This window comes from Ailuropoda melanoleuca, chromosome 12 (assembly GCF_002007445.2).
Source record: "Ailuropoda melanoleuca isolate Jingjing chromosome 12, ASM200744v2, whole genome shotgun sequence".
In the NCBI taxonomy this organism is placed as follows: domain Eukaryota; kingdom Metazoa; phylum Chordata; class Mammalia; order Carnivora; family Ursidae; genus Ailuropoda; species Ailuropoda melanoleuca.
The window spans coordinates 49,620,534-49,646,118 of record NC_048229.1 but is presented as its reverse complement, the minus strand read 5'-3'; the positions used below and the strand labels follow the sequence as shown (position 1 = coordinate 49,646,118).

Below are 25,585 nucleotides of genomic sequence, written 5' to 3'. Positions count from 1 at the left end.
TAATGTGCATTGTGACTCTCTCAAAGAGGGATATAGTAAACATTTTATAATATTTTTTGTCCCATTCTCCTTAGCATCTCAGATTAATGTATTTCATGGGACACAGTTTGGAAAAAATCTGGTTAGAAATATGTAGCAGTTTGAAAAATCATGTATGTTAAAAATAACACTGACAAGCATCCACACGTGTACACGTATAAACAGGGAAAATGCAGAGAACTATACACAGATCAATTGGTGAAGAAAACCAGAGAAAAAGATCAACATTTTTGAAGAAAAAACTCAAAACTTCTTTTTGGAATATAGGTGTAATAAATTTGGCAAAGCTGTTTTCGATACATAGACCACTGTATACCTTAAAGGCCAATAATTTTCATAAGCTATTCACAAAAACTGATCAAGCAAATGTAGAAAGTCAATCTGGAAAGTTTTTCCCCGGAACTTTCAACAACGTATCTATAAAGTCCAATATGACACTTAAGAATCATACCTGATAAAGCTGTGTATCAGCAAAAATGATAGCACCCACAGTAGATTTTTGAGAACAGAAAGAAAAAAAAAGGAAAATTTTTATATTTTAAACACAAAGAAAAGGCCACTTTTTTAGAAGAAGGAAAAAATACTGATGAATTATATATACATCATGTTTGGTAACGAATATAAATCATGGTTGGAGGGGGAAAAGATTTCAGTGTTAAACTGTATCTTAAATGTGTCAGAATATGATCAAATGAAAAATTATTTTAATTCAAAAATTATACTAAATAGCCATGAGCTCAACCAAGTGATATAGTAAAAGCTATTTACTAATACTTTGATGATGATGCCATTCAAGTGTCTCCAAGTCTATATGAGAGCTACTGTGGGAGGTAAAATTTCTCAGTCACTGGCAGAAGTTCCCAAATGATAGCATATAAATTGACTAAAGAAAACTAATTCCCACTATTAACTGTAACTAATTACACGGAGTCCATGTTCAAAAGATATGCACATGCCTATGATACCCTACACCTGTGATGGAATTAGTGGTGATTATAACGAAGGCAGCAAATGGTCTTAACCGAGGCAGCCTCGCAGTACCGGAGGGCCACGTGGATGAGCACGGGTGACCGTTCTGCTGGTGACTAGGGGAGGGCTCCAAAGACTGGGAACACAGCACTGGAGTTGTAAACGGTGGCTGTCTTCTGCCAAAGACTTTGTCTGAGACAATGTCAAATACCAATTTTGAGGAATAGATATTTCCACAGAATTCTCTGCCGATGAAGGGTCACGTGCCACATCTAACTTGCCCTCCAGCAATGACATACCAAATACTGTTTCTTTGTCACTACTATGCTCATGATCCAAAACCAAAGCCTTCTACCTTATGAATTTTGAGAGATTACCATCTCAGGAAGAGGTACGTGTGGGAAAGTGTATGTGATGCCAAAGCGAGCCCAGTATGGGAAAGTAAACAAGGAATCAATCCAGCAGACAATGTTGTGAGAGTAAAACAATTCTGGCTTAAGAAATATTAAAAGAGATGGCGTGATATGTCCACCAAATGGCATGTACACAAGTGTGCAGAGCAGCCTCAGTCGGAATAACCGAACACTGAAATAATCCATTCTAAGCAAAATAAACAAACTGTAATCCGTTCATACAGTAGAATACTACATAGTAATAAAAAAAAGAATAAACTACTGATATACACAACATGGACACTGGGTTGAATAAAAGAAACGAGATGAAGAGTATCCATTATATATACAGCAGGACTACACTCAAAATGATGAAAGTATATACATGTATCCCTACAATAGCCAAGATACAGAAGCAACCTAAGTGTCCACCAACAGATGAAAGGATAAAGAAAACGTGTTACACACACACACACACGAATATTATGCAGCCATAAAAAAGAATGAAATCCCTGTGTGCAAAAATATGAATAGACCTAGACAGTATTATGCTAAGTTAAATAACTTAGACACAGAAAGACAAATATTATATGATTTCACTTATATGCAGCATCTAAAAAAACAAATAAAACAAATGAGAAACAGACTCCTAGATACAGAGAACAAACTGGCAGTAGCCGGGGCAAGGGGGAAGTGGGCAGACAAAACAGGTAAAGAGCATTAAGAAGTACAAGCTTCCAGTTATAAAAAAAAAAAAAAAAAGAAAGAAATCGCAGAGATGTAGAGATGTAACGTACAGCATAGAGAATATAGTCAATAACATTGTAATAAATTTGTAGGGTGACAGATGGTAACGAGACCATGGCAATCATTTTTCTGTAATGTATAAAAACACTGAATCACTATCTTGTACAACTGAAACTAATATAATATTCGATATCAATTATAATTCAATAAAAAGTTATAAAGTAGCAGCTCATCCATCACTCCTGTTAATTTAATCAGAAAAACAAAAATCTCTCGGAGAATCTTGGGTTGAAAATCATGACAGTAAACTAGTGAACAATAACAATCAAACCACAAGAAATGTCTGTGAATTTGAATGACCCATTAAATTGAGAAAAATCACTTAATTGATGTACTGCTTAACATCATCAGCCACAAGAGCATAATTCAGGCCCAAATGAGCATTTAATATCCACAGAGAAAGCTACTAGCAAAAATAAAAGTTTACTTGAGTAAAATGAGGTATTAAAAAACCCAGTACCAACATACTACACAGAGCAACTGCACAAAGATGTCTACAAGGCAGGATTGCTGATCAAAATACATGTTTTCCTTATATTTTAGACTATTTTACATGAAAACTTGTGGGGGAAAAAAAGCTGGAAGGTCCCATCAGATGACATTGGGGTTGCATACTCAGATCTAGTGCTTCAAATTAACCTTCTTTTGGGCTCTGTCTCATATGAGCAGGAGTCCTGTCTATACAGACAACATTCAAGGTGATTCAGACTGACAATCAATCTCTGTGGAAGGCCATTTAGCATCCTCTGCCAGAATGTAAATACACATACCCTTGGACCCAGCAACTCTACTTTCAGGAAGTGACCTTTTTAAAAAATATCTTACGAATATTTTGTACGAATATGAGCAAAATATATATCCATTTAAGTAGTCAGATGAGTACAGATGGCATGGTGTTGAGAAAGAGAAACGAAACATGCAAGGACAGAATTAGTATCCAAAATGATCTGAAAATGTTGGAAGACTGGATAGCTCTGATGACATAAAGTTTCACAGGGACAAATGCAAAATCCAGCTGATGCCCTCCAAATCAACTGTACAAGCACAGATCAGAAGCAGACGTATCCATGAACAAAATTGGGGATTTAAGTCAAGAGTAAGCTCAGTATTTTTTAATTTATTGATTTATAAATGCATTCATTCATCCATAATGCAAGGAAGGCATTACAATGGTCACTGGGAATATAATTCAGACTGTGACAGAGCTGTCCCCAAAATTTTTGGCCAATTTTTTTGTCATCAGCAACCATTAGCCCACGTATGGATTACAGAATTCCATTTCCCTCTAGATGCCCAAGGGTAAAAAAACATCTTCAACAAACCAGGTCTTATTCAGAGTATCTGGAAATCATGCCACAAGAAAATGGCTAAAATGACTCAAACTTTTTAGGATGGAGAACAGAAGATGAAGGCCCCAAAGACACCAGCTTTGAATACCTAAGGTTGTTGTAAGGAAGAGGAGCTGGATTTGTCCTCTCTTCATCACCAGCTCCGAACTAGACTCAATGCGTGAAGTTGTAGGAAAGTAGATCTAAGCACACATCATACAAGGAGTGACTTTTTCACAATCAGATCCATCTAAAATGAAATACTCTCATTTCCTTCAGGCGACAGTGACTCTTCTATCAAACGAATACACAGTTCTCTAAGATGATATGGATAGTAAGACAGGAAGCTATCTTTTAGCTATACTGGAACACATGCAAACTGATACATATACATGAAATTATTCACCGAAGCACTGTTTATAAGAGCAAAAGATTGAAAATAACCTAAATGCCCTTCAGTAGGGGACTGGTTAAAAAAATTATGGTACACTCATAAAATGAAATTTTAATAATAATTTAAACAAAAGATTAAGTATGCAATTCATATACTAGTATGAAATGATGCCTAAGATCTATTATTGTTAACTTAAAACAACAGGTGCAACTTCCACTTCTGGAAAGATGAGTAGACATACCTTTTCCTATTCCTCCTGGTAAGTACAACTAAAAATGCTAGACGTAACATGCAAAACAAAAACTAGAAGACCATGGAAGGTAGAGAGAAAAAGGCAGACCAGATGGGGAGCTCCAGACCTAAGGAACAACACGGTGGAAAATTCCCTGGATTTTCTTCTTGCCTCATGTATCCCTCTTAGAGCTGGAGAAGCCAGCAAACTGGAAACGCCAATGGGTACAGACAAAAGAAAGCCCCAACAAGTCAGCTCTCTCTAGTCAAAAGATGAGAAAAGAGGAAACCTAGTAAGACAGAAAAATATTAGATAATAATCACTCAACACCAGCCAAACATCACAGAAAAAAAAACAGTGGCCCCACCCACTCCAACAAAGGCCAAACGGGGAGCCTAGACTTCCACTCATGTGAGGGTGTTACAAAGTACTCCAACAGTCCGGTTGCATGATGTCAGAGAAAGCCAAGTCTGGAGCCACCACCCCATAACCACCCCCCCTCCCCCCCCCCCCCCCCCCGCCGGTGTCAGCAGAGACCACAGGGAGGGCCTAGGCTTCCATCTCTGTCTACCCGCTGGGGTGGTACCAGAGGAGGTCTAGTAGAGAGTCAGAACTTTTACCATAGCCCAGCAGCAATAAGGCACACTCATCGCAGTGTCACTGGAGACCAACGCACAGCTCTACCCAGCAGGAATGAGGAGCTTCAGTGACCGGTATTGACAGAGGCCAAGGGAGGAACAGACTTCTGCCTCCACCGAGCAGTAATGAGGTGGCGTGTACCCTCCTCTTCCCTGGCCAAAGCAGTGTCGAAGAAAGATGGCTAAAAGCTGGCTCTAGATCTAATAGGATCTAGAGTCTCAAAACATAATATCCAACTGTCCAGGTTTCAAACAAACACATTCATTATACTGAGAACCAGGAAGATCCCAAGAAGAATTTTATTTTATTTTTTTTAAAGATTTTATTTACTTATTTGACAGAGAAATAGAGAGAGCCAGAGAGTACAAGCAGGGGGAATGGCAGAGGGAGAAGGAGAAGCAGGTTCCCCACTGAGCAGGGAACCCAACACAGGGCTCGATCCCAAGACCCCGGGATCATGACCTAAGCCGAAGGCAGACATTTAACTGACTGAGCCACCCAGGTGCCCATCAAGAAGAATTTTAAAAGATAGCCAAAAAATGCCAACACTGAAATGACAGAAAGGTTAGAATTATCTGACAAAGATTTTAAACAGCCATGATAAAAATGCTTCAATAAGCAATTACAAACACAGTTGGGAAAAAATGACAGAACAGAAACCTCATCAAAGAAATAGAAAGTTTCGGCAAAGAAACGGAAGATATAAAGAAGAGTGAAATGGAAATCTTAGAACTGAAAAAAACAACCCAAATACAAAGCTCAGTGGATAGGCTCAATAGCAAAATGGAGGAAACGCAGGAAATCGTGAGTGAACTTGAAGATAGAACAATACAAATTACCCAATATGAACAACACGGAGAAAATTTAAAAAAAGAAAAAGAAGAAAGAAAAGAAAGAAAAAGAAGAGAGACTCAAAGCCCTGTGGGACTTCACAAAAGATCTAACATTTATTTCGTCAGAATCCTAAAAGGAGAGGAGAAAGAGGGCAGGCCTGAAAAAGTACTCAAAGAAAGGCAGGCTGAACTGACCAAATGTGGCAAGAGACATAAACTTACCAATCCGAGAAGCTGAGCAAACACCAAACAGGATAAACCCAAAGAAATTCTATGCCAAGACACATCATAATTAAACTTGAGAAAGCTAAAGGCAAAGAGAAACTCCTGAAAGCACCAGAGAAAAACAAAGAGCACAGGGAAAAAAAAAAGAGCAATTCAAATGAGAGCGGATTCTCATCAGAAACCAGGGAGGCACAAAGGAAGTAACACAATATTTTGCAGGTGCTGAGAGAAAAGAACTCTTGACCGAGAATCTTAAAATTAGTGAAAATATCCTTCACGAATGAAGGGGAAAGCAAGACATTCTCAGATGAGGGGCAACTAAAATAATTTGTTACAAGCAGATCTAAAGGAAGTTCTTAAAAGAAAAAAATGATCAAAAAATAGGCCCATACAAATATACGCAACTGATTTTTGACAAAGGTACAAAAGCAATTCAATGGAAGGAAGGGGTCTTTTTCAACAAATGGTGGTAGGATAATTAGACATTAAAAAGATAAAAAAGAAAAATACCTGTACATAAAAAATTAACTCAAAATGAACTATGGACTTCAATGTAAAATGAAGAACTATTAAAACTTGAAAAAAAATTTGAAAGAACAAGAATGTGAAGAAATCAGAATTCTCATATATGGCTGGTGGGAAGGTAAAATGTGTAGCCACTTTGGAAAACAGCCTGACAGTTCTAGTAATGATTAACTATACAGCTACCATATGACCTAGCAATTCCACTCCTAGGCATAGACCCAAGAGAACTGAAAAGTATGTACACACAAAAATTTATAACATGAACGTTCATTGCAACATTTTTTAAATAGTCAAAAACTAGAAATACAAACGGTCATCAACGGATGAATGGGTAAATAAAATACAATTGACCCTTGAACACCAGGAGGGTTTGGGGTATTGACTCCCATGCAGCTGAAAATCTGCATATAACTTCTGACTCCCCCAAAACTTTACTTAATAGCCTACCGCTGACCGGAAGCCTTACCGATAACATAAATAGTCAACATTAACAATGTAACACTTATTTTGTATGTTGTATTATTACATGCTGCATTGTTACAGTGAAATAAGTTAGAGAAAGGAAAATATTATTAAGAAAATCATAAGGAAGAGAAAAAATACATTTACACTACTGTCCTATAAAAAAATCCATGAGCCCACACAGTTCAAACCCATGTTGTTCAAGAGTCAGCTATGCACCATACCTATATAATGGAATATTGTGTGCCCGTAAGAAGGACTCAAATACTGATTCATTCTGCAGCATGGATGAACCTTGAAAAGATTAATGCTTAAGTGAAAGGAGCCAGACAAAAAAGGCCATATTTTTTATTCCATTTCTATGAAATGTCCATATAGCAGCATATGGTCCATATGTTCATAGGCAAATCATAGTGACAGAGAACAGACCAGTGTTTGCCAGGCACTGAGTATGAGTACAGAGTTTCCATTTGGGGTGATAAAAAAGTTCTGGAACTAGACAGCAGTGATGGCTGCACAATATTGTGAATGTCCTTAACGCCACGGAATTGTACATTTTAAAGGGGTGAATATTCTGCTGTGTGAATTATATTTTGATTTTTAAAAAGTTAGCAGAAAATCAGAGGCAAATCCCACAAATTAAGGGCTCAGTCCCAAAGACTATCCTCATTGTGACACCAGTCACCAAGCTCCAGGTTGTCTGTGGTACTACTGACTGACCAGCCATAAATTGGGATTCCCAGGCCCCCTCCTTGGGTTCCATAATTTGCTAGAATGGTTCACAAAACTAAGGGCAACACTTACACTTATCATTTTATTAGGATATAACAGGATATAATAAATTATACAGATTAACCAGATAAAGAGAGACTTAGGGCAAGGTGTGGGGAAGCAGCATAGAGCCTCTGTGTCCTCTTCACGAGCAAAACCCTCCCAGCATCTCCATGTGTTCAGCAACCTGAAAGTTCTCCAAACCTTGTACTTTAGGGATTTTCATGGAGACTTCATCAAGTAGGTATGATCAATTACTGACTCCATTACCAGTTCCTCTCCCTTTTCCCCTCTCCAAAGGATAAGGACTAGAGCTGAAAGTTCAAGCTTCTAATCATGGCTTGGTCTTTCCAGTGACCAGCCCCCATCCAGGAGCCCACCAAGAGTCTTCTCACTAGAACAGAAGACACTCCTATCGCACAGGAAATTCCAAGGGATTTAGGACCTTTGTGTCAGGAATCCAGGTCAAAGACTAAATATTAGCAAGAACTGAGGATATATATATATATAATATATTTAATATATAGTTATAATATATTAAAACACATTAAATAATATAAACTATGTATTAATACAGTAAATAATATAAAACATATATAATTACATACTATCACAGGATGAAATAGTTCTCAGTAATAAAAAAGACACATGAGTGTGTCAAAATGAATTATACTGAGTGAAATAAGTCAGACAAAAAGAGTACATCCTGAGTTACTGCAAATATATAAGATTCCAGAAAATGTGGACAAATGTATACTGACACAAAGATGATCGATCAGTGGTTGTCTGGATTTTAGGGGGGATGGGGAAGGCAGAAGTGGGAGGAAATAATCACAAAGGGCATCGTTATGGGTGATAGATATGCTATCTTGATTGTGGTGAATTTAAGAAAAAAACAAATGAGCAAAGGGAGGAAAAAAAAAAAAGAAAGAGAGAAGCAAACCAGGAAACAGACACGTAACTGTAGATGTAGAGAACAAACTGATGGCTGCAGGGGGCGGGGGTGGGGGGAGGTAAAACAGGTGATGGGGATTAAGGAGGGCACTTGTGATGAGCACCAGCTGATGTACGGAAGTGTGGAATCACTAAATTGTATACCTGAAACTAATATTACACTGTATGTTAACCGAAATTTAAATAAAAATAAAAGAAAAAAAAGAAAGATACAGAAGGCAAGTAGGTAATTGGGGGTCAATGTTGGGAGGGAAAGATCTTACATACCCTTTTAAAAATTCTGTGTAAATATGCATGCACTGCATAATCTAAAAAGCCAAATTAGCATTACATTCCCAACGTCCAACACTAAAAAAAGAAGACACAGGCTGGACCAGAAAAAGCAGAAACGTATAATTTAGGGGTGGTACTAAATGATCTGCTCCAGCACAACAGCTTTAAGAACGTGAACACGTCAAGTGAGCTGTGTTAGATAGAGTTCTTAATATCTGAAGCAGAAACAAAGAGAGGAAAAATTTTAAAACAGACTGAAGACTCTTGCATCTGGGAGTCAAAGGTATTCCTCAGAAGGCCACTGTAACAGGCAACTGATGGAGATAATTCTCGCCTCATCTCCAGCTGTTGAACTGCTTCACAACAGTTTTAAATGCTGGGAGTATTAATTTCGTCCTACAAATGAAGGTAATTGGGCAAGAAAAAGAAACTAAGGAACTAAAGGAGACGCTGTGACTCTCTTTTTCTCTCCAAAAAAAGGGTTTTAATGATGACATGAGATACAGATGAAGACGCATTCAAAAGCAACTAATTTTCATTTAGACAACTTTACTTTTTAAGTCTATTTGTGAGCTTTATTTTGTTGGCAAAAAGTATAATTTGTGTATTACATTATAAAAGCTGGTATCATTCTTAATTATCTTCTATTCAAGGTTTATGAAATCAAGCTTTAAAAGGAGAAGAAAAAGCGTTATTTTCCTTTCTTGTCACTGCTCGGAGAGCCAATGATAAGGACAATGAGAGCCACTGACCTAGAAGATCAAAGTGTGCCTGACAGGTGATTCCCAAGAGATGCGTGTAACGAATTTTTATTATTTCAATCCTACATCACTATTTAAATAAAACAGAATTGTAAATGTTTTTGAAGATAAATAGTATTAAAGAATTCCTTTGTCAGGTCATATATAATTTCATCACAGGAAAAATAGAAATGGTAGCTTTTCCTTTCATTTTCTTTTTAAGTGCTAGTGTAGGACCCAAGATCATTTACATTTCAAACAAACTGAGACATGGAAAAAATATACAGAAAGAAATACAGCTCTAGAGTTTGGGGGGGAAAAGGCATTTCAAATCTTTATTCTACTGCAGACTAAGAAAAACACAATCAATTATACAAAAGCCAACTTCATATTTCAGGTATCTTTTCCTTCCTTAAATTATAATACTAAACTAGTCTTCTCCCTAGTCTCCCAATTTACTCAATGTAATGAATTATATTCACTTGTAAAATGCAAAATTCAAAGAAGTTCAATGAAGGTAGGTAAAAAGGATGGTTACACTAATAAGGTTTTGAGTTTTCAAAAGCACCCTTTAGAAACTTTTTGTGTAGTTTCAAGTTTTTATTTCAATTCCAGTTAGTTAACATAGAGTGTGATATTGGTTTCAGGCGTAGAATTTATCGATTCAACACTCACATACAACAGGCAGTGCTCATCGCAAGTGCCCTCTTTAATCCCCACCACCCATCTAACCCATGCCCCTGCCCACCTCCCCTCCAGCATCTCTCAGTTTGCTCTTTACAGTCTGTTTTATGAAACCCACAAACACACCTGATTTGATAAGACAAGTTAAATTACATTTATCCATGAGATTTTGGAGAAACAACATTAGCACAGAATTGGTTACCCCAGTAAGAATACTTTAATAATGAAAGAAATGTTATTTTACAAGGGATTCTCCTTAGCCGTCCAGCAAGTTAACACTATGAAAGTAGCATAATTCACAGAATTTGCTTAGGACGGGATTTCTCAATCTCGGCAATACTGCCGTTTTGGACCAGATCATGTTCTGTTGCGGGGGCTGCTCCGCTGCATTGCCAGATGTTTACTTCGCAGCATCTCTGTCTCTATCCACTAGATTCAAGTAGTACTCCCACCCCACATGTGATGATCAAAAACGTCTCCAGACATTGCAAAACATTCCGTGGGGTCAAAATCACTCAAGGTTGAGAACTGCTTGGCTAAGAAATAAAATGACCTTCTTATAAAGGTTTTGTACTAAAACTTAAAAACAATTTTAAAAAAACTTAAAAATTCAACAGTTATAGTGTGAAATGATACTGTATTTCATCAGAAACTTAAATGGGTGATGGGTATTATTAAGGAGAGCACTTGTGATGAGCAGTGGGTGTTGTATGGAGGTGATGAATCACTCAGTTCTACACCTGAAACTAACAGTACGCTGTATGTTAACTAACTGGAACTTAAATAAAAACTTGAAAATAGGGGGAAAACACTATAAAATAAAATCCATCATACCTACCCAGAGAAATCCCCTTTTTTCTTGAATATATGCTCACCACACTACAAAATATATATTTAAAAATAAAGCTGTAATGATGGAGTAAGCTCATACCAGATCTCTTCTCTTGAAATAATAGATTTAAACTTTGACAAATTACATATGAACAACTACCTGCAGGCACTGGAGAGTGAAGAAGAAAAAGAAAAAGAAAAAAGAAAAAGAAAACCCAACAGTCAGATTATGAAGGAGACCCAAAATATTTTAAAAGGGCACAATGCAAATATATAATCCAAAACTGCTCAACATACTTAAAAAAAAAAAAAAAAGAAAGAAAATTGTGACCCATTCTCAAAAGAAAAAACCACAATGGATACCAATCCATAGACTATTTTGATGTTGGAATTGGCAGAGAAGAAGAATTTTAAAGGAACTATTATAACTATGCTTAATGAGGAAAAAGAAAATATGCTCACAGTGAAGAACATAGCAATATCTCACCAGAGAAATAAAAACTATTTAAAGAAACAAACGAGAAAGAACAAGATGGATGTCTTAAAAATACTTCTTAAAAACTTAAAAAGCAATATCTGAAAAAATAATTCATTGGATGAATGAGTTTTAGCCCTAAAAACACAATATGGACAAGAGAAGGGGAAGTCGGTAAAATTCAAGATGAAACAGTAGAAATTATGTGAAGAACAGATACATAAAAGTATGAAAAAACAGAGCCTCAAGGACTACAGGCACAATACCAAAAATTCTAACATTTATCCATCTGAAGTCACAGAGAGAGGGAAGACTGAAATGGAAAAAGAAGGCACTTGAAAAAAATAATGATCAGAATGTTTCCTACTTTGTTAAAAGATATAAATTTACAAATCCAAGAAGTTTAGTAAACTCCAAGCAGGATAAATATGAAGAAAACTATGCGAGGGACATCATAGTTAAACCATTGTAAGCCAAATATAAGGAGAAACCATCAAAGCTCCAAAAGAAAAACAACATACTGCATTACATACAGAGGGATAATGATTTAAACGACAGCTAACATTCGGCAGAAACTATGGAGGTTAGAAAATACTAGAAAATCATGGAAAACAGAAAAAGAAAAAAAATCAAACCAGAATTCTATATACACTCAAAATCTCCTTCAAATATGAAGGCAAAATAGATACATTTTCAGATACAAGAAAATTAAGAGAAATTCATTTCTAGAAGAACCATACCTCAATAAACAAAAGTTCTTCAGGATAAAGGAAAATGTTAATAGATGGATACTTGGATTTCTCAATTTCTTTAAAATATATACGATTTCAACAAAAAATACAACATTTTCTTTTGAGTTTTTAATGTACATAGATGTAACACACATGACTATTAATAGCATAAAGGATGGGGAAGAGGTAAAGACTTATATGGTAGCAAGACATCTACATTTTACGTAAAGTTGTACAATATTAACACTAACTACACTAAAATATTAGGGATATATATTGTAATCCTTGGAGAAAGCACTAAAAGCAATAGGACAATGAAATGCAGCTAAAAAGCCAATAGATTAGCATAGAATTCTTAAAATTTTTCAAATAATCTGCAAAAGGGGTAGAAAAAGAATATAAGAGGAAAGAAAAACAGGGACAAATAAAAAATAGGTAATAAAATTACAGTTCTAAATTCAATAATACCAATAATTACATTAAATGTTAATAAATTACACAATGAAAAGACAAAGATCATCCGAATAGGTATTTTAAATTATATACTGTCTAAAAAAAAAAAGCATGGGAAAATGAAATGAGGGAGGGGAGAGAGAACATCTCAATCCAATAATACAGTGGAGGTAAAGCAGAAAATTAGGACAAATAGAAAACAATGAGGCAGTAGAAATAAATCCAATTATCAGTAATGATAAATATTGGTAGATTAAATCTTCAGTTAAAGTACAAAAATTGCCAAACTAGATTAAGAAAAAAAGATATCCCACTATATGCTGTTATAAGGGACATACCTAAAACATAAGTGACTGAAAAGAGAAATACCTGGAAAATACTAACCAAAAGAAAATCTATCCACACCACACAAAATAGAATTTAAGGCAAAAAGGATTACTAGCAATGAAGATAGTGCCTCTCTCCCTCTCCCTCTCTTTCTCTCTCTATATAGGCAGACTATATAATGATAAATAGTTCAAATTACCTGGAAGATACAACAATTCCAAACTCTAGGTACTTAAAAATTCTAAACATGTATGCAGCAAATAACCATTTCAAAATTAAAGCAAACACTTATAGAATTAAGTAGAAATTAACAAATCCATCATTGTGTTAGGAAGTTTTAACATACCTTGTTCAGTAACTGACAGATCTAGCAATTAAAAACTCAGTAATGATACATAAAATTTGAATAGCATAATAAATCAGCTTGATCTAAGGGACATATAAAATATGCATGAAATGCATGCAGGCTACAATTGGAGCAAACACATTCTTTTCAAGTCCACACAGTACATCTCTGTAAACTGATCATGTACTAGGCCATAAAGTTAGCCTCAACAAATGTCAAAGGATTGGTATTATATTCTTTTACCATAGCAATTGAATTAAAAAGAATTAATAATGACCAAAAATGTCACCTAAAAATTTAAAATCATATTTTAAAATAGCTCATGGGTTACATAAAAAAAAAATCATGAAGGAAATTACAAAATGCTTCAAATTTAATAACAAGATAACTACATGATAAATTTTGTGGAGTAGATGAATACATAGAATCTATAGTCTTAGATGCTTTATGCTAGAAAAACTAAAAATTAAAGTAGTTAGAAAAACAACAAAACCAAAAAAAGCCAAAGGAAAAAAAATAATTAAAAAACAGAAATTATTAAAAGAGAAAACAAAAGTCTAGAAAGGATTAAGAAAACCAAAAGATAATTTTTTTTTAAATAAATGAAAGCAAGAAACCTCTAGTAAAACTGTTGGAAGAAAACAGAGAGACACGAACAACTGTTTGAATGAAAACAAGGACAAAACCGCAGATACCGCTGAGATTTAATAGCAAATAAGAGATCTTAAGAATGTTCTGCCAAAAACTTTAAAAACAAAGATTAAATGGAAAAATTCATTAAAAAAATAACACTTTCTGGGGCGCCTGGGTGGCTCAGTCAGTTAAACGTCTGCCTTCGGCTCAGGTCATGATCTCAGGGTCCTGGGATCAAGTACTTCATCAGGTGCTTGTGTGTGCTCTCTCTCTCGCTCTCTCTCAAATAAATAAATAAAATCTTTAAAAAAAATAACACTTTTACAAAAGACTTTGAATAGCCAAAGCAATCCTAAGGAAGAAAAGCAAAGGCAGAAGCATTACACTTCCCGATTACAAACGACACTACAAAACTACTGTTTTGTAATCAAAACAGTATGGTACTGTCATAAAATCAACATACAGACCAATGGAACAAAAATGAGAGCCCAGAAATAAACCCATGTTTATATGGTCAATTAATATTTGCCAAGGAGCCAAGAATACTCAATGCGGGAAAGGGTAGTCTCTTCAATAAGTGGTAATGGGGAAACTGGAAAACCACATATGGAAGAATGAAACTGCATCCCTATCTTACACAAAAGTGTACTTAGGTTCACAAAAGTGAACTTAAAATAAATTAAAGACTTAAGTGTAAGACCTGAAACTGTAAAAACTGTAAAACTCCTAGAAGAAAACATAGGGAAAAGCTCCTTGACATTGATCTTGGCAATGATTTCCTGGACAGGACAAAAGAAGCACAAGCTACAAAAGCAAAAATAAATAAATGAGACTACACCAAACTAAAAAGCTTCTGCACAGCAAAAAGAAAACAACTGATAAAAAATAAAATAAAAAGGCAACCTACAGAATGGGAAAAAAATATTTGCAAATAATATAACTACTAAGGGGTTAATATCCAAAATATGTAAGATTTCATACAACTCAACAGCAAAAAACTAACATCATGATTTAAAAATGAGCAGAGAAACTGAACAGTTCTCAAAAGAATACATACAAATGGCCAAGAGGTGATACGAAAAGGTGTTCAAGATCAATATTTATCAGGGAGATGCATATTAAGAATGTAAGGGACCTGTGGAACACCATGAAGCAGGTCAACATGCATATTGTGGGAATCCCTAAAAAAGAGAGAGACAGAGAATATCTAAAGAAACTTCCCAAATTTGATGAGAGCAATGAATATAAACATCCAAGATGCTCAACAAACACCAAGTAGGATGAATTAAAGAGACTCCCACACCAACACATTAGAATCAAACTTTCAAGACAGAATCTTAAAAGTAGCAAGAGAGAACCAACTTGGCACATACAAAGGATGCTCAAAAAAGACATATACAGATTTCTCATCAAAAACTTTGGAGGCCAGTAGACAATGGGCCAATGTATTCAAAGGGCTAAAAGAAAAATACTGTGGACCAAGAATCCTGTATCTGGTAAAACTGTCCTTCAGAAGTGAGAGAGAAATTAAGATATTCCCAGATAAAGAAAAACTGAGGGAGTCTGTTTCCACTAGACCTGTCCTACAAGAAATACTCAAGGGAGTCATGCAGGGTGAAATCAAAGGACATTAGACAGTAACCTTAAGGCATATGAAGAAATAAAGATCTCAATAAAGGTAAATACATTGGCAATTATAAAAGCCAGTACTATTGTAACAACAGTTTGTAACACCACTTTTTGTTTTTTTACATGCTTTAAGAGACTCCAACTATTTTTTTAAAAAACAATTAGCCTAAAATCTAGTATTATTGTAACTTTGGTTGGTAACTCTACATTTTGTTTTCTACATAATTTAAGAAATCAATGCATTTATAATACTTAACCAGTTTATGCTTTACGGTATACAATGCACAAATATGTAATTTTGTAACATCAATAACTGAAAGCGGTGGGGTAGAACTGTAAAGAAGAAGAGTTTTTTTAATGTTGCTGAAGTTAAGCTAAAACAAACTCAAACTAGAGCATTAAAAATTTATGTAATTAAATGTAATCCTTGTGGTGAACACAAAGAAAATAGCTATAATATATACAAAAGAAATGAAAAAGGAACTAAACACAAAAGACGATAGTAATGCAGGAAATGAGAATGAAAAAAACTAGAAGGCATATAGAAAACAAATAGCAAAATGATGGAAATAAGTTCCTCCTTATCAATAATTACTTTAAGTATAAATCGATTAAATTCTCCAATCAAAAGACAGAAATTTGAAGAATGGATAAAAACGCATGATCCAACTATATGTTGTCTATAACAGACCACTTTAGATCCAAAGACACAGAGATTAAAGATGAAAGGACAGATATAGATATCCAAAGCAAACAGTAAGCAAAAGAGAGCAATGATGGCTATACTGGTATCAGACAAAATAGACTTTAAGTCAAAAAAGATTACAAGAGACAAAGAAGAACATTTCCATGTTAATAAAAGGTTCAATGCAGCAAGAAGATATAATAATTATAAATATTTACATATCTAATAACAAATCAGCAAAATCTATGAAGTAAAAACTGAGAGAACTGAAGGGAAAAATAGTTCTACAATAATAGTTGGAGACTTCAATCCCCCACTCTCAATAATGGATAGAACCAGACAGAAATAAGCAAATGCAGGACTTAAACAACACAACAAACCAACTAGATATAACAGACATACACAAAACACTCTACCCAACACCAGTATACACATTCTTCTCAAGTTCACTTGGAACATTTTTCAGGATACACCATATGTTAGGCCACAAATTCTCAACAGATTTAAAAAGACAGATCTCATATGAAGTATCTTCTCAAGAGGATGAAATTATCAACAACAGAAGTAAAATTGGAAAAGCCAGTAATTTGTGGAAATTAAAAAACACTTTTAAACAGCCAATGAATCAAAGAAATCACAGGGAAATTAGAAAATTCTTAGAAATAAATGAAAACAAAAACACAACATACTAGAACTTAGGGGATGGAGTGAAAGCAGAGGGAAACTTATAGCTATAAATGAAAAACAACAGAAATCTCAAATCAACAACCTAACTTTACAACTAGCTTAACAAAGCTAGTTTGTAACAACTTTACAAAGCTAGCAGAAGGAAAGAAATAAGATTAGATCAGAGATTAACAAAATACAAAATACACAACAGAGAAAATCAATGAAATCAAAAGTTAGATTTTTTTTAATTATCAACAAAATTGAGAAAACTTTAGCTAGATGTACTAAGAGAAAAAGAGAGAAGACTCACAATTACTAAAATCAGAAATGAAAGTAGGATCATTACTACTGATTCCACTAGACCTGTCCTACAAGAATAAACCAAAATAAAAAGGATTATAAGAGAGTACTATGAACAAAAAGGAAACCCAAAGAATGGGAGAAAATACTTGAAAATTACATATCTGGTAATGGATTAATATACAGAATATATAAAGAATGACTAAAATGACAGCACAAAAAAACACACACATATACATATATATATATATGTTAAAAAATGGGCAAAGGACTTGAACAGACATTATCTGCAAAGAAAATATACAAATGGCCAATACATGAAAAGGTATTCAACATAACTAATCATTAGGAAAATGCAAATCAAAATTACAATGAGATACCACCCTCACACCCATTAAAATGGCCACTATCAGGAAAACAGAATAAATGTTAGCAAAGATGTGGAGAAACTGGAAAACTTGTGCATTGCTGGTGGGAATGCAAAATGGTTCAGGCACTGTGGAAAACTTTGTGGTGGTTACTCAAAATTTCAAAATCTATTTACCATATAATCTAGCAATTCCACTTCTAGGTATATCCCCAAAAGAACTGAAGACAGGATCTCAAAGAGGTGTTTTTAAACCCATGTTCAGAGCAGCATTATTCTTAATAGCTAAAACGTGGAAGAAACTCAAGTGTCCATCAAGGGATAAACAGATAAACAAACATGGTATGTACATATATAATGGACTATTATGTAGCATGAAAATGAAGGAAATTCTGACTCATGTAACAACATAGATGAACCTTGAGGGCATTATGCAAAGTGAAAAAAGCCAGTCATAAAAAGGCAAATACTGTATGATTCCATTTATATGAGGTTTTCAGAATAGTCAAAATCATAGAGACAAAAAGTAGAATAAGAAGCTGCCAGAGGCTGAGGGTGGGGACCAGGAAGTTATTGTTGAATGGGTAGAGAGTTTCAGTTTTACAAGATGAAAACTGTTGCAGAGATGAATGGTAACAAGGGCTGCATAACAAGATGAATGTGCTTAACGCCACTCAACTGTATACTTAAAAACGGCTAAGATAGGGGCGCCTGGGTGGCACAGCGGTTAAGCGTCTGCCTTCGGCTCAGGGCATGATTCCAGGGTTATGGGATCGAGCCCCACATCAGGCTCCTCTGCTATGAGCCTGCTTCTTCCTCTCCCACTCCCCCTGCTTGTGTTCCCTCTCTTGCTGGGTGTCTCTATCTCTGTCAAATGAATAAATAAATAAAATCTTTAAAAAAAACAAAAACGGCTAAGATAATAATGTTATGTGCACTTTACCACTATTAAAAAATTTGAATCTAAATACAGGCTATTTTTACAATTTGTTTTTAAAAACTTTAAAACACGTGCAGATGACATACTGGACCGAGCAATGTATGAATATGATGAAGTCAGATTTATATCAGAAAAGTAAGGCTGATTTAATATTAGGAAATTAGATTAAAAGAAAAGAAATACAGGATTATGTCAATAGACAAGGAAGTCTGATAAACTTCAACATCCATTCGTGATAAAACTCTGAGAAAACAGGGAACAGCAGGTCACCTCTCAAACCTGATAAATGAGGGCTGCAACAATAAAATCCTAGGGCAAAGATCACACTTAACAGTGAAATGCTGAAAGCACTCCCTTTGAGAGCAGGAGCAAGACCAAGACAGCTGATATGACCTCTTCTATTCACTATGTATTAAAAGGTTTTTTTTTTTTTAAAGATTTTATTTATTTATTTGACAGAGACAGAGACACCCAGCGAGAGAGGGAACACAGCAGGGGGAGTGGGAGAAGAAGAAGCAGGCTCATAGCGGAGGAGCCTGATGTGGGGCTCGATCCCAGAACGCCGGGATCACGCCCTGAGCCGAAGGCAGACGCTTAACCACTGTGCCACCCAGGCGCCCCTGTATTAAAAGGTTCTTAGAGCTAGGACAGTAAGATAAGAAACCATATTTTAAAAATAAAAGATACAATGATTAGAAGGAGGAGTTAAATTATTAGTATTTGCAGATGATAATGACTGGATACTAAAAAAGTAATCTATGGATAAATTGAGAATTTAATACGATTTTAATAAGATTGCTTGCAACAAAATTCAGCAGACAAAAGTCAACTGAGATAACACACTCACTAGGATGGGCAGAACAAAAAACTCAGATAATAATAAACGTTGGCAAGGATGTGAAGAAGTCAGAACCCTTACACAGTGCTGTAAGAATGTAAAGTGATGCAACTGCTTTGGAAAACAGTCTGACAGTTCCATTAATGATTAAACACAGAGTTACCAAATGAGCCAGCAATTCCACTCCCAGATATATGCCCAGGAAACTAAAAGCATATATCCTCACGAAAACTTGTACGTGAATGTTGTGGCAGCACTGCATATAGCAAAAGGTGTTAGGAACTCAAGTGTCCATCAACAAATGGATACATAAAATGTGGTACATCCATATGATGGGATACGATGCAGGCATAAAAAGGAATCAAGTACTGAAACGTGCTACAACGTAGATGAACCTTGAAAACATTGGGCTAAGCCAAAGAATCCAGTCACAAAAGACCATATATTGTATGGTTCTATTTCTATGAAATGCCCAGAATAGACAAACATACAGAGACAGAAAGTGGATTAGTGGTCAGTTAGGACTAAGGAGGAGGAAGGGATCATGAAGGAATAGCTAAAAAGGGACAGGGTTTCTTCGTGAAGTGATGGGAATGTTGTACAACTGACTATAGTGATGACTGCATGTATCTGTAAATACACTAAAATATGCTAAATGGTATACCTTAAATGAAGGGATTATATGGTATGTGAATTAGATTTCAGTACAACTGTTTTTTGAAGTTGATTGTATCTCTATATATCACAAAAAATTGTTAGAAAATATGTTTTACTTTATAACGTATCAGAATGCATGCAAGAAATGGAGAAACATACAATTTTACTAAAAAGAGATTAAATAAATGAAAGGTAATGCAATGTTCACATATTAGAAATTTCAATATGATAAAAATGTCAGTTCTCCTCAAGTGACTCTATAGGTTAACTACAGTTCGAATCAAAATCCCAATGGAACTCTTCCCATCATATTTGAGAAGTCAATTGTCAAACTGACAATGAAGAGGCATGGGCCAACAACAGCCAAGACACTCACTACGAGAAAGAACAAGAGAGGAAATGTACTCTTAGAGCTAGAAGGCTTCTTGTCAAACTAGGATTATGAAGGCCTAGCGGTCTTAGTGTAGGGAAAGAGTAGAGCCCAGAAAGAGATCCATGTATATATGCTGAAACTGGACTTATACGCAGCAAGCATGGTAGATCAAATTGGGTATGTGTACCTCACATCCTACACAAAATCAAATCTAGGTGGATTATAGACTTAAATGTGCCTATTAACCTTTTAAGAAGACAATGTGGAATAGCAGGAAAATTCAGAAGAGCAATGAGGCAGGACTAGTGCTCCCACAAAAACATAAAGAATCATTAAAAACAAGGTGGTACTGAATGAAGCATGAGCAGACAGAATAGAAAGTCCATAAATACATCATAGTATATGTGGGAATCGAGTATGGTAAAAGTGGCATCTCAAAGGAGTAGGAAAAGATGAACTATTTAAAAAATTTTATTTATTTATTTGAGAGAGAGAGAACAAAAGAGAAAGCATGAGTGGGGAGAGGGAGAAGCAGGCTCTCTGCTGAGCAGGGAGCCCAATGTGGGGCTTGATCCCAGGACCCTGGGATCATGACCGGAGTGGAAGGCAGACGCCTAACCGACTGAGCCACTAAAGATAAACTTTTTAATCAAAAATGTTGGGATAACTGGGTAGCTATCTGGGGGAGGGACTAAATTGGATCCATAGATCACATTATACACCACATGAAATAAAAATATAATAAAACCACAAGAGTATTGGAAGAAAACATGGGGAAATTACTTTATAACCTTAGAGTAACTTGAAATATACATGCCATTAAACAAATCTGATAATTCAACTATGTAAAAATTTTTAAATTCTGCATGGAAAAAACACCTAAAGCCAAGTAAGACATTTACAAAGGCAAATACTATATGATTCCACTTATATGAAGTATCTAGAATAAGCAAATTCATAAAGACATAAAGTAGAGAGTAGAAGTTACCAGAGGCTGAGGGAAGGGAGGAAGGCGAAGTGATTTCTTAATAGGTATAGAGTTTCTGTTTGAGATTATGAAAAAGGTCTTGAAATAGATAGTGGTGATGGTTTCACATCACAGTAAATGTATTTAATGTCACTGAATTGTACACCTACAAATGGTTAAAATGGTAAATATTGTTAGGTTTTTCTTACCACAACTTTTAAAAATAAGGGCAACCAGATAACAAGGACTAATGACAAATGAGAGTTCCAAGTAGGGAACATTTACATCTCATATCATGAAAGAGTACACTTCCCTAACACATAAAAAAGAAAAGGGTAAGAAAAAATACCAATAATGGAATTTTTAAAAAGACAAGGTATGAATATACAGCTCACAGAAAGAAATATACAAACTGCCCTTATTCATATGAAAAGATGCTTAACCACATTCATAAGAAAAATGGAAATTAAAACTATACTGAAATATATTTTTCACCTCTCAAACTAGAAGAAAAATTTAACAATATATTCTCATGGTAAATATATAAAAAAATCACCCTCCTATTCTCCTGGTAAGAATATAAACTGTTATATACACTGCTTAAGGCAATTTAGTAATATCTAGAACAAAACAGACTCACAGACCTTTTCACCAAACAACCCCACTTCTGGGAATTTGTCCTATCGATTTGCTAGCACATGTGGGAAACATACATAGACAAGGTTATCACAGCACTGTTTGTAACTGTAAAAAGTTAGAAACAATCCAAATATACATCAGTAGGAATCTGGTTAAATAAACACAATGGAAAATTATACACTGTAAAAAAAAAAAAAAAAGAACTTTTCTACTCAGATAGACAAAGAGTTACAAGATATAAATTTAAGAGAATAAAACAAGGTGCAGGATAGTGTAAATACTATATTTTTTATATAAAAGGGAAGGGAAATATGTATTTATATTGTATAAAGAAATTCTGGAAAGGTACACAAAAAACTACTAAAAATAGTTAGCAGTGGGAGGCAAAGGATGGAGTATGGAGGCAACTGAAGTGGAGGGACAGAATGGAAATGAGATATTTCACAGTACTTTTTTATTATTTTGATTTGAGATATATAAATATTTTTCTTATTAGAAGCTATTTTAGTGATTTCATAAGGGTTTCTAAGTCAAGGGTGTATGCATTAGTCAAAACTCAAATGACACAACATGCATTTCATTACATATATGTCTTTTATCTCAAAAGGAAAAAACCCCTAAACTTCTCTCTAGTTTTTAAAGAGGAAGTATACTGATGTCTGTAACTTACTCTGAAATGCATACAAAAATAAAATGGATTAGGGCAAGGATAGAGGGATGGATACATGAGAAAGCAAGTACAATAAAATGTCCATTGTAGAATCTAGGTCGTAGGTATAGGAATGTTCAGTCTAAAATTCAAGGAAAGCCAAGTATGTCAGACTTTTACAAAGCAAAATCGAAATAAAGCTATTATTTGAATCCCATACTTCCAATTACATTAACGTACTCTTGCTATAAAACTAAGAGCTAAAGTAGAAAGCATTTCCTCACTCAGCAAAACAAGCATTTATCACTTGCCAAGCCAACAGGGAACAAGAAGGGCAAACAGTGCAGGCTAGAAGGAATCCTAAGGATCATCTAACATTAGCCCCTTCATTTTTACAAAAAAAGATACTGAGGACCTGAAATGACCCATGGGGAACTCAAAAGTGTTCTGTGTCAAATTTAGAAAGAAGGGAAAAACACTGGAAGCAGAAAAATCACTTTGGTTATGATCCCAGCTATAGTAAAACTCAGCTTTTATAGAAGTAGAGACAAAATACATCTCCATGGAAACAATATTCCCAAGAATCCATCTGAGGCTGAGAAGTGTGCTTTTCTATGCAAGTCTTCACATCCGAAGTGTACACACAGGATGTGGGGTGAGGAGGTACTAAAAAGAACAGAGCTTTATAATCAGACAGGTCTGGATTTGAATTCCAGCTCTACCACTTACTGGATCCTAGCCCACCTCAGCCCTAGCTAAGCCCCAGTTTTTTATCAGCAAAATGGGAACAATTAAGACCTAATAAATTTGTCAGGAATGTAAAGAAGTACAAGTTCTCTAATTCATGGATTCATACATTGGTGGCTACTGAATGTAGGCTTTCTGACATTTATTCATAGTTGCATAACGCTCAATAAAAAGCACCACCTCTGAATGCCTGTCAGTTTCATATTAACATACCAACAACTGACTAGCCTGTAAATGGAATTCTACTAAGAGGAGGGGAAAGATGCTATTGATTTCACCATCAATAGGAATTTATTAACTAGTAGACAGCAGCTACTAGGTGCCACGTGCTTGAGGTAAAAGTAAAAGGCTGCTTGATGGGTTGGGTTGTTTTTTTCTTTTTTAAGATTTACTTATTTATTTGAGAGCAAGAGAGAGAGCACGCACAGGAGGGGCAGAGGGAGAGGGAAGGAGAATCTCAAGCAGATTCATGCTGAGCGTAGAGCCCCACGCAGGGCTGCATCTCATGACTGTGACATGGCCTGAGCCGAAACCAAGAGTAAGACACAACCGACTATGCCATCCAGGAGCTCCTTAAAGTTTGGGTTTTTTATGGTGTAAAGATGAGTGATCTATTTCTGACTATAGAGCCATGAAGCATGATCAATTACACTACCTCAAAACTGGAAGAAATCTCATAGGGCATCCAGCAAGAATCCTCTCCACAGTAGATCAGATCACGTTACATGACCAACTTCTGCTTAAAGGCTTCTAGTCTAAACCAGCCTCTCACTCGTCGTATTATCCGACCCTTCTAATGATCAGAAAGGGCTTTCTTCTCCCACTCGGAACAACCAGGTGATGAAAAGTCAATGATGATGTATAAATGTCACCCCACACTCACTGACTTTGGGAAATAAAAATCTTTAAGTGTTGTTTTCACTTGGGGGTAAGAAAGGATATTATATTTAATAACAATCCCATAATATAAAAAGTCCAGTTCCAAAAAATGCATCTTGAAGCTTGTATTTACATCCTCATAACAGAATACAGCTTAAAAACTCTGCCTTATGTTAATACCAACATAATATATATAACACAAAGAAAACATACCTGGGATGATATCATTGATGTGCAAGAGAATTGTACTTTCAACACTTGCGAAACTACAAAGCTGCACTCCATCAAATCTGCCATCCCAATTGCCAATAGGATTATCCTAGAAATCAAATAACAGAATGAAGTTTTAAACCTTGCTCGATAAAACATGAGTATGAAAATCAGTATTTTCCAGATAGGATCTTCCAAAAGATTTTACACTGGCCAATTATTTTTCCTAAAAGAAAAAGAGAATATATCAGAAATATATTCATAGTAATTAAGTAATAAAGTCTTTGGTTTGTTTTTGTTTATTTGGTTTTTGTTTCTGTTTTGGTAAAAAATGAGATTCAAGAATAACCAAGTTATTCTTGTTCATAGAGATGAGCAAGAAATTGAAAGTATTCGTCATACTTCACAGGACAATGAATGCTAGTCTACATGGTAACACCCATCTACATAGGAAGATTTATTAATAATACATCGTTTCACCCAGAAATCTGCCCCCAATTAAGCCTAGCTTGTTCTAATTACTCCTATACTCTCTGAGCACTGAAATATTCCCTTTGAACACCTATATGCCCTTCTGTATATAGAAAATATATTTTTTATTGTTCTTTTGACATTGTATGGATAGGTAAAAATTCCCACCGAAATACATTTTTACATTTAATTCTTTCATATTCCAATGTAGCACTAAATAGTACAGTGCTGCTCACAGAGCTAGATCAAGAGATGAGCCAGTCAGACAACTGCCCTGAGCACCAATGTGTACAACATGCTATCATCAGAAATAGATGGAGATGAAGAATATTGCATTTGCCAGAACTTTCCTTTCAAAGAGCACATGAGAGGGGTTTGGAATGTACACTTGCACTGGCCAACTGAAGGACAGACAGAGGCAGGGGGAGAAGCTGGTGGGGCAAAGCTCCAGCCAGCCTGCTCCGAGGAAACAAGATGACCCTCAGGACTGCCATCTAAGGAG

At 35.4% G+C, this 25,585-nt stretch overlaps 1 protein-coding gene across 6 annotated transcripts in view; it reads right to left on the bottom strand.

Moving 5' to 3' along the window:
• CYLD (CYLD lysine 63 deubiquitinase) overlaps nt 1-25,585 on the bottom strand; it is a 63,823-nt gene that overhangs the window by 28,210 nt on the left and 10,028 nt on the right. For all 6 annotated transcript variants that reach the window (XM_011218425.3, XM_011218428.3, XM_034639421.1 and 3 more), the window contains one exon: nt 24,616-24,721. In XM_011218425.3, coding sequence (XP_011216727.1) covers nt 24,616-24,721 — 106 coding nt within the window. The remainder of the gene's footprint in view (nt 1-24,615; nt 24,722-25,585) is intronic.